The 17,449-nt window shown below is 61.8% G+C and overlaps 3 protein-coding genes across 7 annotated transcripts; 1 reads left to right on the forward strand and 2 right to left on the reverse strand.

Annotated features, from left to right (window-relative positions):
* Positions 1–460: 460 nt before the first annotated feature.
* Positions 461–4,062, reverse strand: TRMT12 (tRNA methyltransferase 12 homolog). The gene is made up of 7 exons (XM_084269117.1): positions 3,984–4,062; positions 3,056–3,203; positions 2,788–2,977; positions 2,546–2,696; positions 2,360–2,469; positions 1,440–1,597; positions 461–1,368 (listed from the first exon to the last, which is right to left on the reverse strand). Exons 2-7 carry the CDS (start codon positions 3,134–3,136, stop codon positions 922–924), a joined length of 1,137 nt encoding a protein of 378 aa, XP_084125243.1. The 5' UTR covers positions 3,137–3,203; positions 3,984–4,062; the 3' UTR covers positions 461–921.
* A 49-nt stretch (positions 4,063–4,111) lies between these two features.
* Positions 4,112–11,135, forward strand: CSTF2 (cleavage stimulation factor subunit 2). Of its 5 annotated transcripts, XM_084268956.1 has the most exons (15): positions 4,112–4,198; positions 4,360–4,438; positions 5,116–5,285; positions 5,584–5,720; positions 5,837–5,956; positions 6,059–6,235; positions 6,342–6,465; positions 6,773–6,835; positions 8,115–8,174; positions 8,815–8,956; positions 9,322–9,473; positions 9,752–10,029; positions 10,447–10,572; positions 10,700–10,825; positions 10,937–11,135. In XM_084268956.1, exons 1-14 carry the CDS (start codon positions 4,141–4,143, stop codon positions 10,820–10,822), a joined length of 1,809 nt encoding a protein of 602 aa, XP_084125082.1. In that variant the 5' UTR covers positions 4,112–4,140; the 3' UTR covers positions 10,823–10,825; positions 10,937–11,135. The 5 variants fall into 5 exon arrangements, with proteins under 5 accessions (XP_084125082.1, XP_084125078.1, XP_084125079.1 ...); XM_084268952.1 differs by lacking the exon at positions 8,115–8,174; XM_084268953.1 differs by lacking the exon at positions 8,115–8,174 and having other exon boundaries at positions 6,059–6,214.
* Positions 11,136–12,048: 913 nt separating this feature from the next.
* On the reverse strand, positions 12,049–16,531 carry NOX1 (NADPH oxidase 1; the record flags this gene model as incomplete). The annotated part of the gene is made up of 13 exons (XM_084269145.1): positions 12,049–12,183; positions 12,358–12,482; positions 12,692–12,838; positions 12,962–13,124; positions 13,205–13,440; positions 13,610–13,702; positions 13,808–13,946; positions 14,172–14,353; positions 14,434–14,579; positions 14,663–14,747; positions 14,833–14,943; positions 15,359–15,454; positions 16,487–16,531. The coding sequence occupies 13 exons, from the start codon at positions 16,529–16,531 to the stop codon at positions 12,057–12,059; spliced, it is 1,695 nt and encodes a 564-aa protein (XP_084125271.1). The 3' UTR covers positions 12,049–12,056.
* Positions 16,532–17,449: the final 918 nt, after the last annotated feature.

A 17,449-nucleotide genomic window follows, 5' to 3' on the forward strand; every position in this document is an offset into this window, starting at 1 on the left:
GGAGGAGGTGTGGGGCTCACACCCACGAGGAAGCAGCTTCTCACCACGTGGGACGGTGAGGCCTCGTGGGAAGCCAGTTGGGAGCAGCCCCAAAGATAAGGCAAGAAGGCAGCTCTGTCCACACTTTCGGCTGTGCCTCAGGGCTCCCTGCCACAGGGTGGGAGAGCCAGAGGTTCCCAGCACTGCGGGAGGAGATGGGACACCTACGTGTGTGGGGGGAACCCAGGGGGACCTGGGGACACCTATGGGCCAGTGGGAAGTCCCTCCCTGGGCAAGGAAAGGCAAGAGGGCGTTGGGCTCCCAGTGAGATCTGAGGGCAGAGGATGCAAGCAGAGGCTTTGCTCCCCAGCCTCCCCACACAGTGCCCCGGGACCCAGCCCAGACCCCCATGTCTGCACCAGTGTTTGAGTTTTAACTGGACACCAACAACAGAGGTGAGAAACATCCTTATTTCTGCAAAAAGGTGACAAGAAACAGAGATGAACAGACCTGCTTCCAGTACAATAAAAAAAAGCAGGCTGGTAAACATCAGCACCAAGCCTGCCCCTTACCAAAGCAAAGCCTGGCAGGAACTTGGCATTTATTCAGTCCTGTGGCTCTGTCCTGTGTGTGAAAATGGGGCTGAAAGTGCCACCACATGTCCAACAGCTGGGCAGTGACATGCGGAGCTGGGGCAGGATTCAGGGTGCTCTCAGCCCCAGCTTGCTCCATCCTCAGCTGGGACACAGCTCCTGGAGAGACTCCTTGTGGGAGTGCACCCCTCAGTGTGCAGGGGGGGTGGGCACTGCTGGGCACGGCTGCCACCCGGCAACGGGGAACGTAAAGCATGTCCAGGCTGGCAGCAGGCAATGGCACGATCCCCCTGCCGCTCCCGTACTGCACTGTGTGGGGGCTGGAGCCACGCTGGGGCCCGCAGCCAGCTTAGGCAGGCAGCACCGGGCGGCACTCGAGGTCCAGCACGAGGTGATGCACGTGGGGTGCGTAGGACTTCACGGCCTCGATGTGCAGGATGCTGGTGCGCCACGGCTGCCCGTGCAGCTCTGCCAGCAGCCCCTGGATCCGCGCTGCCGTGGCTTCAGCCCACCTCCGCCAGTCAGGTCTGATCCTGGCTCGCAGCGTCTGCTTCCCACCTTCCTCCACTGAGTGTTGCACCTCTCCATCAGAGCCAGCTTGCTCCAGGCACCCCTGCTCAGCCTGTGGGACCAGAGTCTGCACCAGGGCCGGCACAGGGAGAGTCTCCACATTGTGGTGGATGTGGAGAACCCCGCCTGTGCTCTTCTTCAGGACACGGCAGGCAACGGGCCAGCCTTCCTCTGAGCTGGGAATCAGCCCCAGGTTCACCCGGTCCGCTACATCCCGCAGCTCCAGCTGGAAGGAGAGGGGATGTGAGGGAGATGCGAGGCAGGGACAGGGCTCTGTGGCTGGGCAGCACTGCTCACCTGCCGGCTGTCCCCGTGGTGGACCTGGCAGCGGTCCTGCACGCCATTCAGCACCAGGTTCCTCTGCAGGGCTTCCACAGCGTGGCTGTTCCACTCGCAGGCATGGACAAAGGCAGCCGCCGCGTGAACTAGGTAGGGCAGTGTGAAATAGCCAATGCCTGGGGACAGGAGAGGTGGCAGCAGCTGAGGGCAGGGGCCAGGCACCACCAGGATCCACACTCCTCCCCAGAGGCAAGGTGGGATGTGGATTACTGCCTCTGCATTTGCTCCAGGTTGGAATGAGCCCAGATGCTGGGAAAATGGCAATTCACCCACCTCCACAAAAGCAAAGTCTGTCTTTAAAAATGTTCACAGAGGAGCTTACTCTACCCTCAGTCTGGGCCATGAGCTGGAGCCGTGTCCTGCTTCCAGTCTGTGCAGAAGTGCCCAGGCAATTATACATCCTGACTGAGCCAGAGCAGTTTTTGGAGTGCCACATCCTTTTCATGTGGCACGAACTGGAAGCACTACCTTCCCTAAGCACAAAACAGCAGCTCCCTTGATGCACAAACACCTGGTGTGATCCCCTCACTCATCTCACAGCACAGAACGCTTCACTTAGCACCAGCTTTTCATGAAAGCACCTAAGTAGAGTCAGAACATCTACAGGAGCTTTTCAGAAACAACATCAAGGACAAATATTTCCCATGGATCCAAATGATTCCCATGACCAGCACTAGGTACAGAGCAGTGCCCAAGTGCAAGGTCATCTCAAGTGTCCAAAGGCAGCAGGGACACATGAGGGACAGCAGTGCCACATTAGCCAAGGGCCCAGGAGTTCTATGCCTGAGTATTTTTCCAGTCTGGGTTGGAAATGACATTTCGCTGCCCGCCTGCCCTCACAAGCCTGCCCCGCCAAACCTCTCCTCCACCCCAGTTACCTGCATAGAGATCCACAAGGACCTCCCCGGAGCAGGGCAGCGAGGCCACCCGCAGCTTCTCTGTGATGTTGCCCGGTGAGAACATGCACTTGGTCACATCGAATGTGTACCTGGGAGGTAAGAGCAGCCGGTGAGGGCAGGCTCTCCCCTGCGCCAGCCCCATCCCACGCCACAGTTCCTGCCTACCTGATCCCGTTATCCACATGCTCCACCCAGCCATCCTGGCCCAGCAGCAGGGTGACACTGGGGGACCGCATCCCATCAGGCAATACCTTTCCTTGCCTGGCCAGCCTCCGGGCACCTAGCGCTGAGGCAACTGTCTCCCAGAGTACCGGACCTGCAACACACCCACCCAGGGAGCTTTGGGACAGGCCCTGGCAGTTCTGCTGGCAGGACTGGGTCAAGCAGACCCTGCTCCTCACCCTTACCTAGCTTCTCCCAGAACACGTTCCTGAAGCTGTCCTGGCTCAGCAGGACCAGGTCCCCGTGCCGCTGCCAGGCGCGGGGCACGTCACGCTCCAGCTTCTCCGACCAGCTCTCGCCCAGCAGCCGCCGCAGCTCTTCCCGTAGCTTCTGGGAGGGTGCCCGTCGGCAGGCTGCCCTGGAGGGAATGGGGTCCTGCAGGAGGGATGTGCCACATGGGGTCAAGGCCCCACTACCCCATGGTGGGACTCACAGCAAGGGTTCTCTCCCAACCTGGATCCAGACCAGCTCACAGGGCATTTCCTGGGGCAGCTGCAGCTGGGAGAGCTTCTCCTCCAGCACAGGCAGAGCCATGCAACCCCCTGGCACCTTCTGCAGCCGGTAGCGCCTGTCCAGGAGCTGCTCCTCTTCCAAATGCTCCCTGCAAGGCCAAAGTACAGTCAGGCCCCCCACCCCAGCCACGCAGCCCACCCCCACCACAGGGAAGAGACCCCGCCACAGGTGCAGGGCTGGCCCTCTGACCTCTCCTCCCCACCAGCCCTACCTGCATCCAGCCAGAGCAGCTGCAGGGCTCCCATTCCCCATCGCAGGCTCACCTGAGGCGCTGGGCAAACCGCAGCTCCGTGGTCAACGCAGGGACAGGACCAGCCCTGGCCTCCATCCTGCCAAGCACCAGGACACAGGGACATCACTGGCTGGCAGGGGTACATCTCTCTGCCAGGTGGGGCAAGGAACAGGAGGGAGTTGGGGCTGGTGGGGGTCCCTGGCACCACGCTGCGGGCACCAGAGCCCCGACTGCACTCTGGGACAGGGCTGGGCGCCCTGGCACAGCTGTGGGGTGCCCGGGGATGAGGTGTCCCAGGGGTGCGGGATGCAGTGCCCAGCCGGATGGGATGCCTGGGGCTGCTGCCCCAGGGGATGGGGTGCTCTGGGCGCAGGAGGGGGTGCTCCACAGAACGAGGTGCCTGGCTATGGGATACCCGGGGGGATGGGGTGCCTCGAGGTGGGGCACACTTTAGGAGGGGGTTCAAAGGGGACGCGGTACCCCGAGACATCAGGAGGACGGGGTACGGGGGGGACTGTGCCTCGGCCCCGTGGCCCAGACCGCGCCGGGAGCCGGCACCCCACGGCTGTCCGCCCCCGGGAAGGGCTCCCCAAGGACCCAGCGCCCCCCGCCCGGGCGTCCCGGCCCCGCTCCTACCGAGCGCGATACGCAGTCCGCGGGGCTCAGGCCCCGTTCCCCGCCGGAGCGTCTTCCCCGGCGCTCCGGGCCGGTGCGGGCCGGCCGGAAAGCGGAAGAAGCGGGCGGACGGCATAGGGCGCGGGGCCGGAAGCGGCGGCGGGGCCCGGGCGGCGGGATGGCGGGGCTGTCGGTGCGAGATCCCGCCGTGGACCGCTCCTTGCGCTCCGTCTTCGGTGAGCGCCGCGGGGCCGGGGCCGGGGCCGGGGCCGGGGGGGGACCGGGCCGGGGCGGGACCGGGCCGGGGCGGGCAGGCGGCGGGGGGGGGGGCTCTTCTCGCCGATCGCGGCCGGTGCCCCTCGCCCTCCGCTGACCCGCAGCCGCCTCTCTCCCGCAGTGGGGAACATCCCGTACGAAGCCACAGAGGAGCAGCTGAAGGACATCTTCTCGGAGGTTGGCCCTGTGGTCAGCTTTAGGTGAGAACAGCCGCCCCCGTCTCGGTTCCCCGGGGCGGTGCGGGTGTGTGTGTGTGTGTGTGTGTGTGTGTGTGTGTCCCCTCCCCGAGCCCCGCCGGGCAGGGACAGAGCTGGAGCAACTGCTGGGAGGGCTGGGTTGAGGCTTGGGGTGCAGGCACGGAGGTGCTGTGCCCAGGGAGTCTGGAGATGTAACAGCCCGAGCATGGGGATGCTGCTTCAGGCTGGAGGCAGCTGCTTGGTGCTGAGCTGGGGCAGGTAAGTCCAGAGGTGCTGGTTAGGTGCAGAGCAGAGAGCCAGGAGCACAGAGCACCCCCAGCCCAGCGGCTTTTGGTTTCCCGGCTTGGCATCAGGCTTCTGAGCGCTCCCAGCTAAGGGTGTGGGAACCCCAGGAGCAGCCAGGTCTGTGGCCCTGGGAGCTGCTATCACAGGGCGTGGGGAGCACAGTGCTTGCACTGGTGGCCTTCCTGGATGCCGCAGCTCTGGGACACCCGTCAGCTCAGACCCAGGAGAGTCTTTGGCTAAGGGTCGGGGCCAGCTGTTGCACACCTTGACCCTGGTGCGTTCCTGGGTGGTGTAGCTCACCAACCCCCTCCAGAGCAATGGGGAGCTGTGGGTGCTGCGCGCTGCTCAGTGCCTGTGCTGCCCTCAGCTGTGGCGGTTCTGTCCTCGCTCTGCAGGCTGGTGTATGACAGGGAGACGGGGAAACCCAAGGGCTATGGCTTCTGTGAGTACCAAGACCAGGAGACGGCCCTCAGCGCCATGCGGAACCTCAACGGGCGGGAGTTCAGCGGGCGGGCCCTGCGCGTGGATAACGCAGCCAGCGAGAAGAACAAAGAGGAGCTGAAGAGTGAGTCTGAATTTTGTAGCGGAGGCCGGACTGATGTGTCACGTTGGGCCTGGCCTTTTCAGCGTTACAAAACGTGCCTCTTCCCTGAGGCTGTCGAGGAGGCAGCACTGGGGAGCTGACATGCTCTAAGCGGTGTAGCAAGCAGTTTTGCAGGGGGGGATCCCCGGGCTCAGCTCTGTGTTTTGTCTCCCAGATGATCTCCCCGTTTTCACTGCCTCCCCTTCCATGTTAGGGCACAGTGCTTCCCTTAAAAACAGGTGGTTAACATTGCCATATGAGGTCACAAACTCTGTTGCAGGCTTGGGCACAGGCGCACCTATCATAGAGTCACCTTATGGGGACCCTGTCAATCCTGAAGATGCCCCTGAGTCCATCAGCCGGGCAGTAGCCAGCCTGCCACCTGAGCAGATGTTTGAGCTGATGAAGCAGATGAAGGTGAGAGAAGCAGAGGGCTGCCATCTCTGCACAAGCACAGCTGCTACCACCACAGCCTGTCCCTCACAGCCCCTGTCCCACATTGCCAGAGCTCTTACCTGCATGTGTCTTCTCAGCTGTGTGTCCAGAACAGCCCCCAGGAAGCCAGGAACATGCTGCTCCAGAACCCCCAGCTGGCTTACGCCCTGCTGCAGGCACAGGTGGTCATGAGGATCGTCGACCCAGAGATTGCACTGGTTTGTCCCTTGCTGCCTCATTCAGGGTCGGTGGGGTAAGGGCGCTAGCCTGTTGCGGAGAGGGGGCAGAAGAGAACTCCTTTCTCCTTCTTCTGCCCTCAGAAAATCCTGCATCGCCAGACCAGCGTTCCTCCTCTGATCCCAGGCAACCAGCAGCCAGTGCCAGGGCCAGGACCGGGACCGGGACCAGGGCCGGGGCCAGGGCCAAATGCCCAGCTGAACCCACAGAATACCCCCTCATCCCAGCCGCAGCCCATAGTAAGACCCTACGTGAAGCAGGTGCCGTGAGGGGCAGAGATGGGCATTGCCAGCTCCAGTTCTCTCATGTGGGGCATGTGTGCCCACATGTAGGGCTTCCCTGAGGTCCGGTTTCTCTCCTGGGCAGGGTGGCATGCACGTTAACGGCGCTCCTCCTCTGATGCAGCCGCCCATGCAGGGAGGAGTGCCGGCCCCAGGACAGATGGCAGCCCCTGTGCAGGGCCCAGGCCCTGGCCCAATGGCTCCAGGAGGTGAGTGTGTGGGTTTGGGCTGAACAGTGCCCTGGGCACGGGGGTCTTGTGGGCAGCACCCCTTATCTTCTGGGGTGCTTGGCCCTGTGAGAATGCACATGGTCCTATACCATGTGCCCTGGTTGTGGCTGCTGCCAGCAGCCGTTCAGAAAGTTGCCTGATCTCCACGGGGAACCAACATCAAGAAAATAAACCTCTGGCTGTGTTCCCCAGGGAGCTGGGAGAGGGAGGTATTTGGGGACAAAGGAATCGGTTAGTGATGCAGGGGTGGCTGGGGAGGGATCTGATCTCTGCCTGTTCCTCTCAGGTGGTCTGCAGCCGCAGGTTGGGATGCCAGGCGGTGGGCCTGTCCCCTTGGAACGTGGACAAGGTAAAACAGGCGTGTGTTAGTGCTGTGCATTACAGGAGCCTCGCTCCAGCAGGGCCAGGCCGCCAGTGCTGAGCAGCTCCCTGCCAGCTCCCGGGATCCAGGGCAGCTCCTGCAGCGCTGACCTGCACCCCGGTTTGTTCGCTTAGGCGCAAGGCTGTGGTAGCAGCTCTCCTGCTTCCAGACCTCCGGCCCACAAACCGGTTTGGTCCCAGCTTGTCCTGCACCGTGTCGTGCAGATGTGTTCTGGAAGCCAGGAGAGCTGTCGGTCCCTGCAGAGCTCCACGAAGCGTCACCACCTGTGTTTTCTGTCTCTCTGTGAGCCTGTTTCTGTCCCTGTGCTTGAGCAGGCGGGCAGAGCTTGCTCTTCTCTGGTCCCTGTCCTACTCCTTTCCTGCCTGGGTGCTGGGAAGCAGCTTGTGTTGCCACCGCGTCTGCCCACGTCTCCCAGCACTCTCCACGCCGTGCCCAGCAGAGGGAGCTGGCCCTTTGCTTCTGCTTGCGACAGCGAGCGCTAGGCTTGGCAGGGAATTTCCTGGTGAGCGGCGATGGCTTGGCTCTCCCTCCGCAGGCACGGTCTGCATGGCCCAGCCCCGGAGCCGGATTCCTTACGGTTCACATGTTGGCGTGGCCCCTCCGTCTAGTCACGTGCCAGGGTTAGCGCAACCCAGGCGTTCCCGTTCTCCCAGTAAGAAGGCACATGGCTGACACCCTGTATTGCCTTGACTTGGACTGTAGGCCTTGTTTCAGGAGCGTGGCGAGCTTGTTCTGAGATCTGCTGACCTTAGGTATCTTGGGAGGAGCTGACTCCCGTTTTCTTTGGGGTTAGCACCATCTTCCTGAGAGCAGCCTGGCAGTTCTTGGTGCTTTCCCCACTAACCCGGAAGGTTTTTGAGAGCAGGCAGAAAGCTGGCACCAGGGAGTGCCATGGGAAGCTGCGGGCAGAGGAGGAAGCAGAAACTGGCTGTGTGTTGTGGCGCGTGGCATGGCCCTGCAGACTGCCTGTTCTCTCAGCAGGACACCCTCCTGCCCTCCACGCAGTGAGGGGAGGGAAGGGCCATGCCAAGCTTGGCTGTCACACTTGTGGTGGCAGAGGTGGTGTTGATGGAAGAGGTTCTTAAAGCCAGACCCGCAGCACGCGGTGTCTTCTCCCTCAGTTTTCTGGGGGACTTGAGGGACTGGAGGTGACCCTGCAGGCAGCACTGTCCCCGAGGCTGAGTGCATGTGTGCCTACACTATTTACGTGTCTGCTCTTCTCCCTCTTTTCCTGCTGCTTGTCCAGGGAACCTGCAGCTCTCGCCCGTGGGACCTGCCAGGCCTGCGTCTATCGAACGCGTTCAAGGTATCCTGGCACCTGCCAGCTCCCTCCTCCCATGGAGCTCGTTGTGGAGTGTGCAGAGAGCAGCTTTCACCCCACTGTGCTCAAGGCCAGGGACTGGCGTATTACTCCATGTAGCCTGCCAGGTTAAGAGGAAGAGGAGGATGCAGGGATTCTTCGGGGCTGGAGGAGAGAGGGCCAGTGCTGTGTAGGGAGACCCACCAGTGGAAAAGGAGAGCCTGCTTAGAGAGGGCCTTTGTCTAGGATCCAGCCCAACTTTGAGACCTCACTACCAGAAGCTTTCCAGGTCTAGCTTTGCTCCCAGCCCCACGTCACCAGGGTGTTGACGCCCATGCCCATAGGGATTGCCGTGGGAGCACCCACGCTTGGTTTGGCCACCCTAATGCCATGAGGAGCCTGAGGTAGAGCCGGAGAGGGGAAGAGAGGGATGAAGTCAGCAGCCAGGGAAGGAAGGGGCTTTGGTGCGCTGTGGCCTTGTGTGAGGGGCTGCCCCTGCCCAGCGGTCAGCATGGCTCCCCCACCATCGCGCCAGATAGCAGCAAGGCCACCCCGCACCCCAGCCCCGAGGGCGCTGGGGGACAACAGTCTCAGCATGGTGCTGGTCATGCAGATCCTCACGAGCTCTTGTGTGTCTCCCTGGCAGTGCCCATGCCAGACCCGAGGGCCCCTATGCAGCGTGGACCTCTACCTGCTAGTGGCCCGCCGCCCCGAGGCCTTTTGGGAGATGCCCCGAATGACCCTCGCGGAGGGACCCTGCTCTCAGTCACTGGAGAAGTGGAGCCCAGGTGAGGGGAGAGGGAAGGAGAGTAGCTCTTGGCACTGTCCCCTGCCCAAGCGTGACCTTTCACTGAGGACAGGGATGGCACCAGCCTTCCGGGAGTCACTGCTGCCTGGTCGGAGGCCTGTGAGCTGCCGACTGCGGGGGTCCGGCCCGTTTCCCCGGGGACGGGGCATCCCCGGGGCGACGGCAGCAGCCCTGTGATACGGGGCCGACAGCACCTGTCCCTGTGCCAGCCTCACCCTCCTCCCCTGCGGCCGGCTTCGGGGCAATCCCAGCGCTCTGCCCAGACCGTGCCAAGCCAGTGTCTGATTCACACTCTCTCGCTTTTTCTCCTCCTCCTGCTTTGCTCTCCTCGTCTCTCTGCGTCAGAGGTTACCTTGGGCCGCCCCACCAGGGAGCCCCTATGCACCATATGCCTGGTCATGACAGCCGTGGCCCCCCCCATGAGATGAGGGGGGGACCCATGGGAGAACCCCGACCGCTGATGGGAGAGCCGCGGGGGCCCTTGATGGATGCTCGAGGTGAGAGAGGGGGCATGAAATAGTGGGTGGCTTTAAGCATACAGGCAAGAAGGCAGAGTAGAACCCGTTGCCCCCACGTGAGGCGTAGGAAAGGGGTTTGGGCAGTGAAACAACTGACCCCAGGTCAAGGAGGGACAGTCCCGTGGGGCAGTGGGCTTCCTCTGGCCCTGCACCTTCCAGGCATTTGCTAGCTCCCAGGCAAAGGAGGCAGCGGGCTCGCTCCCACGCTCCCCACGGCACTGCTCCCTTCAGCAGCTTGCCTTGTCTTTCCTCTGCAGTCGGAAGAGATCCTCGAGGGCTGGAGCCGCGAGGATTGGAGCCCCGAGGGCTGGAGCCCCGTGTGATGGAGGCACGAGCCCTGGAGGCACGAAGCCTGGAGCCACGGGTGCTGGAGCCACGAGTGCTGGAAGCCAGGGCCATGGAGGCCAGGGTCATGGAGCCTCGGGGCCTGGAGCCCCGAGGGCCCGGTCCCAACCCGCGTGGCCCCATGCCTGGTGGGATACAGGGTCCTGGGCCACTTAACATGGGAGCCAGTGGCCCACAGGGGCCCCGACAGGTATGTGCGATGTCTCTGCTCAGCTTTTTGTCTCTGATGTGGATTGGGGCTGGTTGGGGGTGTGACTGTGTCCTGCAGCAGCTAGAGGGGAGGGCATCCTACAGACCAGTGCTTCCAGAAAGCACAAAGCCTGGGTCAGCGGCTCTCTGAGGGGTTTGGGGTGCCTGTCCTGTCTACCCAGCACTGCTCAGCTGCTGGGGATAAGATGAGGGTCAGGCCTCTCTCCACCTTTTCCAGATGTCTAGGATGGAGTGCGGGAGTTGGAGGGAGAGGAGAGCACATAAAATTCACAAGTAGCCCGTCTCTCTTCATGCCTGGGCATCTTCAGGCTGTGAGGGCATCCATCTGATCATCTGCTGTACATTCCTGCACTCCTGTCAGTCCCCTTGGTCCTTACCTCTTCTCTTGTGCCCGCAGGTTCCTAACATGGTAGGGGCAGGCATGCAGGGAGGAGGCATTCCTGGGGCAGGCGTCCAAGGAGCTGGTCAGCCTGGTGGCTTTAGCCCTGGACAGAGCCAGGTCACTCCCCAGGATCACGAGAAGGTGAGTGGTCAAAAGGAGAAGGGCGAGGCAGCACTTCCTACATGCTGTGTGGCCAGCCGTGTCCTGGCCCTGGTACCCCATGGCTGCTCCAGCTGGGCATGTCTCCAGTTCTCCCTCCTCCCTGCAGGCGGCCCTGATCATGCAGGTTCTGCAGCTGACGGCGGACCAGATCGCCATGCTGCCCCCGGAGCAGCGGCAGAGCATCCTGATTCTGAAGGAGCAAATCCAGAAGTCCACGGGGGCACCCTGACAGGTGATGTTCTTAACCCAGCACAGCCTGTGCCCGCTCCCCTTTAGAGAGTCGAGAGCTGCTCAGTTTGGGTGCTACCCTGGGCTCTCCTCACTCTTCCCTTCCTTCTTGCAGGCGCGGGGTGGAGATGCTGCCCGCCTGGGTAGAGGAGACGCTGTATGGCAGCTGTCTGAGCCGATGCTGTGTTTTTGGAGAGGTTTGTCCTCCCCCACTAACATTTTGCCCTCCCATTCCTCCTCATCCTTTTTTTTCTTTTTTTTCTTCCTTGTGTGTATATTTTATGACGTTTGAAATAAAGTAGGAGGAGGGTTTAAGTAAAGCCATGGCTCCTGCTGCCTTGTTTGGTCTCTCATGGAGGCTGGGGTGGGACTTTTAGGGGAGCAGCCTGGCCTGGCTCCAGGCTAACCCAAACCCCTTCCCTTCCTCCCATCTTCCCTGTGCCTGGGTAAGAGCTACTCCAGGGATTTCTTCTGTGCTGTTTGCAGCTGTTCACAGGGGTGCTGGAGGGGGGACACAGCTCAGCTTTCTGTCCCCACCGACTGGGAGCGAAGGTCTCTGTATCCAGTTGCCGTATCACTTACCATGCCAGCCTGCTCACGGAGGGTGGGTTTTTCCTCTTCCCTGTGTGTGCTTGAGGAGAATTTGTTGCCTTTGTGAAGTCAGTCTGTGTGCACCTGGCCAGTGGAGCAGGGGGGCCTTACCCTACAGCCCAGGGCTTTGCTGTGAGCCAGCATTTCGGGTGCAGCCCTGCAAGGGCGCAGGGTGGGATCCCTTTGCGCCTGCACGGACCAAGACATCTCAGTGGCTTTTCTTGCAAAGGAAAGTGAGTTTAATTGACTCTTTTTTATATATACAAAGGACTGTTTAAACCCAGAGGGGCACGTTTGGCAACCCCGTGCCTGCTTTGTGTGCTTGTGTCCTGTCCCTGTCCCCATCCCCACCCGGGGTTCTGCCCAGCCCGCTGGGCACTCCCACCGCTTCAGCATCGCAGCACGTGCCTCTGGTTTCTCCATGGGGAAGCCATGCAGAGCTGCAGCCCCATGTTCCCCCCATGAGGACCTTTTGTAGACCGGGTCAAGAAGCAGTCTTTGAACCTGGGGTGTCTTGGGGACACCTTGCCATGTCTTGCCTGGCTTTGATGCAGCAGATGCTTATCCCTGGCCGTGCTCTGGCAGGAGGGGTGAGGCAAAACTGACAGGGTCCCCGTCCACTGGGGTCCCACCCTGGTTTCTGCCTAGAAGTTCTCCTTGTTGAAGTAGAATTTGACCTTCCTGGGGTCCAGGCTGGAGTGCTGGTGACAAGACTTCTGCAGGCTCTTTGCCAAGGCGTTCGGCCCACAGAGGAACACGCCGACCACTGACCTGCACACACAGCACGGGGCCCATCAGCACTGTGTGGGCAGCTCAGGGAGCTTTTTGGGGGTCCCCACGACCTGTGGGGGATGAGGACACCTCTCCCAAAGCCAGCTCTGTCATCAGGGGGGACAGGGTGTCTCCTGGCTTTGTCACCCCCTGAGTCCCCTGCCCGGTTCTCACCTGGGGTGGGCTGCAGCCACTGCTGCAAACTCGCTGTTCCACATGGGCCGCCCGAAGATGGTTTTGTGCCTGAGGCCTGTCACGGTGTCCGTAGTGGTGTCGAAGTGGAGTGCCACGTTGTTGACCTGTGCAGAGCCATCCCATGAGGATCCCAGCCACCACCCGTGAGCCCACCTTCTTTCAGTCTCTCACCACCATCTATTGCTGATGCCCACCAAGCACCACGCCAGGACATTCTGCCCTCCGGCCCTTGACATGCTGGCCCTGCCCCTCCTGTCTGCATTGACCACACCACGTCCCCCCTCGCAGCCATGCCCGCCTGTATCTAACTCACGATGCTCGTGTCCCAGCCAGTGAGGAAGAGCCGGTAGGTGAGAAAGTCGGCCTTGCCCGACTCAGCCATCTTCTGCTCCAGTGAGGCAAGCAGGTCGTTGAACCAGGCAAAGGCTCCTGTGTCCCGGCAGAGCCAGTAGAAGTAGATCTGGGATGCAGGGGAAGAGGGGTTGCTCAGGGTGAAGCAGAGCAGGAGTGGAAGGATTCAGTGTCAAGGAACAGGAAGCCCAGCATGGAGAAACCCATGGCTGTGCCCTAGGATAACTGATACCTTCTTGGTCTTGAGGGTCCGGTCGGCCTGCTGGAACTTGTACCAGATGGACTTCAGGATGGAGGCGAAGGGGGTGACACCAATGCCTGCTCCCACCAGCATGGCCACCTCGTACTGGAACACATCTTCGCTGGCTGTGCCGAAGGGGCCATCCACCTCAATCCTGGTTGAGGGAGGGCCTGGATAAGAGCTACAGTCTCCCCAAATCCCCACGATGGTCTGTTTGGGTGCTCCACAGCCTACCTCGGCATCTCATTCTTCTGCTGCTGGAAGGTGTCAATGAGATGCTCCGTCCAATCCCCGGCTGCCCGGATGTGGATGGAGAAGAAGTCCTCCTCCGGTGCTGAGGTGAGGGTGAAGGGGTGCCACTCCAGCATGGAGATGGCAGGGCAGTTGACAAAGATGTACTGCCCCACCTCCATGTGGAAGCCCTTCTTCTGCATCTGTAGCTCCAGCACGCGGGCAGGGTGCATGACCACCTGTGGTGCAGGGATAGGGCTCAGCACCCAGCCTGGCCCTGTTCCCCGAGCAAGTGGCTTCAGCAGCAGTGCCTGCCCACCTCCCTATGGCCACCCCAGCAAGGAGCTGCAGCATTCATGGCTGGAAGAGAAGCAGCTGTCGGTAAGCATGGGCTCCTGCAGCACCCACCTTGGTGACGACTACCTTCTGCTGAGCACGCCAGACCCGGAGGATTCGCTCAAAGACGTAGAGGAGAACGGGGGCCAGAACCCACTTCCAGGACTGTGGGGATGAAGGAGAGCAGAGTTGGGGAGGGCCAGGATTGGAGCATCCCAAAGGCAGGGGAAGGGCTTCACCCCCTCCATAGCCATCCCGCTGCTGCCTTACCTCGGCAGGGATGCTCCCGAACTCGGGGTTTTGGCAGCAGCGGTGGCTGCAGTCCTCGTCCTTGTGCGTGAGGTAGTGGGCACAGCGATAGGGGTGCACCTCCTCCATGCTCTCCTCTGTCTGACCACGCACCAGCCCGCTGCAGGGAAGAGCAGGTTGAGCCCAGGGGCTGAGCCAGGCTGCACGAGGCTGGCCTGGCTAGCCAGCCCCGGGAATGGTTGGGGGGGGGGGGGACAGGGGGCATCCACAGCCCCGCTGGACCCTCTCTGGGGTTGCACTGTCACCCCAGGGCAGGCAGGGCTGCCCCATGGGGGGGGTCTGCTGCCCCTTGCCATCCTGTTTGGGGAGAGATGAGGAGCCTTACGCGATGCCGTGGATAACCAGGCCGGCGAAGTAGATGATGAAGAGGTGGTGGGTGTACCAGAAGACCTCAAAGTAGTTCCTGCGGATGAACTCGGTGGAAGATGTGACCATGAGGATGAGCGCCAGCGTGATGATGACCCCGGTCAGCCCAGGAATGGTGGTGAAGGCCACATACTCAACGGTCTGCAGGAGCGGCGGGGTGGGTTAGCGGGGCAGGGGACAGGCAGTGAGGGGGGAGCCAGATGCCAGGGGTTGGTGCTCACCGTCTGGTTGGAGTGGATGGGGTTCAGCCACTTGTTGCTGCCTTGCAGGTGCAACTTGGATAGGACAGCAGGAAGACTGCCATCAGTGGCTTGTTGGCTGTGGTTGTAGCGTTCCAGGTTGAAGAGGTGGGCGATGGTGTGCACAGCTGGGCAGGGGACAGGTGGTCACCTCCTGTTCACCTTCCTGTCCTCCCTCCCCCATCATGCCCCAGCCCGGCACGGGCCATACCAGTGAGCAGGGCCAGCGTGTAGGCCACCAGCTTGTGGAAGGTGAGGTTGTGATCCAACTGCTTCCGCAGCGTCCGCCTGCAGCACTGCGGGAGAGGTGGCAGTGTCAGGGCAGGGGTGGGGATGGGGACGGGGATGGGCACGCTGGCTGTGCCACCACAGGGCACTCACCGAGCAGGTCCCACGGAGGAAGGAGAGGAGGTTGCGGCAGACGGGCAGCAGGATCAGCATGCTGTTGAAGTTGAGGCACTTGGCCGATGCTCGTGCCCACGCCAAGGCGGACTGGGGAGAAGGGAGGGGGATGTCTGCCTGTGGCCATGCTTCCCCCCACAGCTCTGCCCAGCCCAGTGCTGCGCCAGGACTGGGACAGGATGCTGCCAAGTGAGGCAGAGCTGGGAAGGAGCAATGTGGAGCTGGGGACTAAGAGAGGAGGATGGTGGGCCAGATTGGGACCTGGGAGGGTGCGATACTGAGTCAGAAGAGGGGGACGACGAGTGGGTGATGCTAGGTAGGGACCGAGATGGGGACTGACAGGGAGAAAGGCCAGGCTGAGGGCTGGGAAAGATCACTGGCAGGCTGGAAGAAGGCAGAACAAGGAAGGGGAATGGGATGCCGCAGCCCCCACCCCACTGCAGGAGGGCTTCGGCGGGGGGCAGGTGTGCCCAGGCAGTAAGGGTGCCTCAGGGGAGCACCTTACCCCAAGGATGGCCCTGGTGTAGAAGTATCGCTCATCCCGGTCGAAGAACAGAAAATAGTATGTGAAGAGGAAGATGTTGATGCCCAGCCAGGCTGCCTGCAGGAGAAAGCCAGGGCCTTGTGAGGGAGCCCAGCCTGGGAACCCCTTCACCCCACAGCACCTGTGCGTGGGTTCAGCTGGAGGGGCATCAGCCCAGCGCATCCCCTCCTGCTTCCTTATGAGCCGTGGTGGCACGCACAGGGCCGGGACGTGGGGCCAAAGGTGGGAAGAGGTGTGGGAGGCTTGCAAAATCACTGTCTTGTCATCCGTGTCCCTGTGCATCACCCACGCACGCACGAGGAAGGAGGAAAGGCAACGCCTGCGCAGCGGGGGTCGGGGCTGAGCTGGGGCAGGGGGAAACTGCAGCAGGAGGAAATTTCACAGGGAGCTGCCTCACCCTGCCCCACCACCCTGCCCCACCACCCTGCCCATCACCCTGCCCGCCCCTGCCTAACCCCGCTGCACCCCATCCCAGCCCCTCTCACAGCCGTGAGGGGTTTGTTTCCTCTCCAGAGCTCCCCAAAACCCTCCGCCTGGGGTGTGTTTGTTTTGCCAGAAGTAATTTTTTTATAAAAGAAAAGAAAATACCCCAACTGCCTGCCACCCCCCATTTTCCCTGCACATCCACAACTCCTTGCACAGCTCATCCCACATCGCCAAGCTGCTGGTGCGGTGCCAGCCCAGCGAGCCCCGTTACACCAGTGATGACAGATCATCCCTATGGTCCCATCTTGCCTCCCTGGCACGGGCTCTTGCGGGATCCTCCTGCTCCCACACAGGGACAAGAGGCACACAGGAGCCTCCTGGGCACAACAGCAGCAGCACTTTTAAGTTACACAGCAGGATCCCACCCTTTCCTTCGTGTCTTCCTTAAGCCTCCCAAGCACCATCCCTGTGCTGGCTGCCGGGGGGCTCTGCACATTGGCTGAGCCAAGCGGACGCTTGTCCCTCCCCGCAGCCCAACCCATCAGCCCCCATAATCCCCCCCCAAGGCCATGCTCATGCTGTGCCCCCCCCCCTCAATAACCCCCAGCATCGTCCCAGCCCCTCCCAGCAGATGAGCCCCTCCACCCGGCCCCACACACTCACGAGGACGGCGGCTGAGAACCAGTGGTTGACCAGCCAGTTGCCCATGGTGCGGTGTCCCCGTGGCCTCCTGCCCGCGGCTGCCGCTGCCTGCCGCTGCCTGCACGCCGTTTTATGGAGGCGCCGCAGCCCCGGCCGCGGGAATGATGCCGCAGGGACTTTCCCCCAAGAAGCCTTTGAGGAAATGCCGGGAGGTTTCAAAGGCCACCTTCCAGGAAGGCTGGGCTGACCCCATCAGCCGCCCCGAAACCAGCCCCACCGTCACTGGCTCCCCACAGCAGGGTCCCCCCAGCACCATGGCTGGGTGCTGCAGGGTGTCGGGCTGTTCATCTGCATTTGGGTTTTGCACTATTTGGTGGAAAACATGAGCCAAAAAGAGCTTTTTTCTTTGTTATTTTTTCATTTTTTTAAGGTAGAAACTTCCTGGTGGGAGGAGGTGGCGGAGGGTCTGTCGTGTCTGGCTCAGCAGATGTGACCCTGGCCGCCCTCTCACCAGCTCCTGCCTGAAGAGAGGCATGTGGGGGCACAGCACTGCACCCGTGCCAGGATCGGGCCTGGGGACCCACCCCCAGGCAGAGGAATTCAGACCTCCCCAGGGGTGCTGAGCACCCTCAGCCTGGCACCCAGCACCCTCCAAACCAAGCTGACCACACAAATAATTTCCAGTGGAGGTCACGCTCCCAGTTGGGGGACCCCCTGCATCCCAGCGACACGACCATCAGGGTGCTGGTCGTCCTTCCTCTCCTGCCTGCCCTCTGTTGCAGGCTCCTCAGCCCTAAGGTTCCCTGCACCTTTCCTGCAGGGAACAGCAGCCAGTGCTGGGGCCTCCTGCCTGGAGGAACAGGTTGGGCAGGATTGCTCCTTGCTGGCTCGGCTTGCAGGGCCGCTCCAGGCCTGCAGCCAGCACCACGCTGGTAAAGGCACAGGATAAGCCAGCCCCCAGCTCCGCCATGCTCCTGCATCTTA

This window comes from Gallinula chloropus, assembly GCF_964237585.1.
Source record: "Gallinula chloropus genome assembly, chromosome: 11".
NCBI lineage: Eukaryota > Metazoa > Chordata > Aves > Gruiformes > Rallidae > Gallinula > Gallinula chloropus.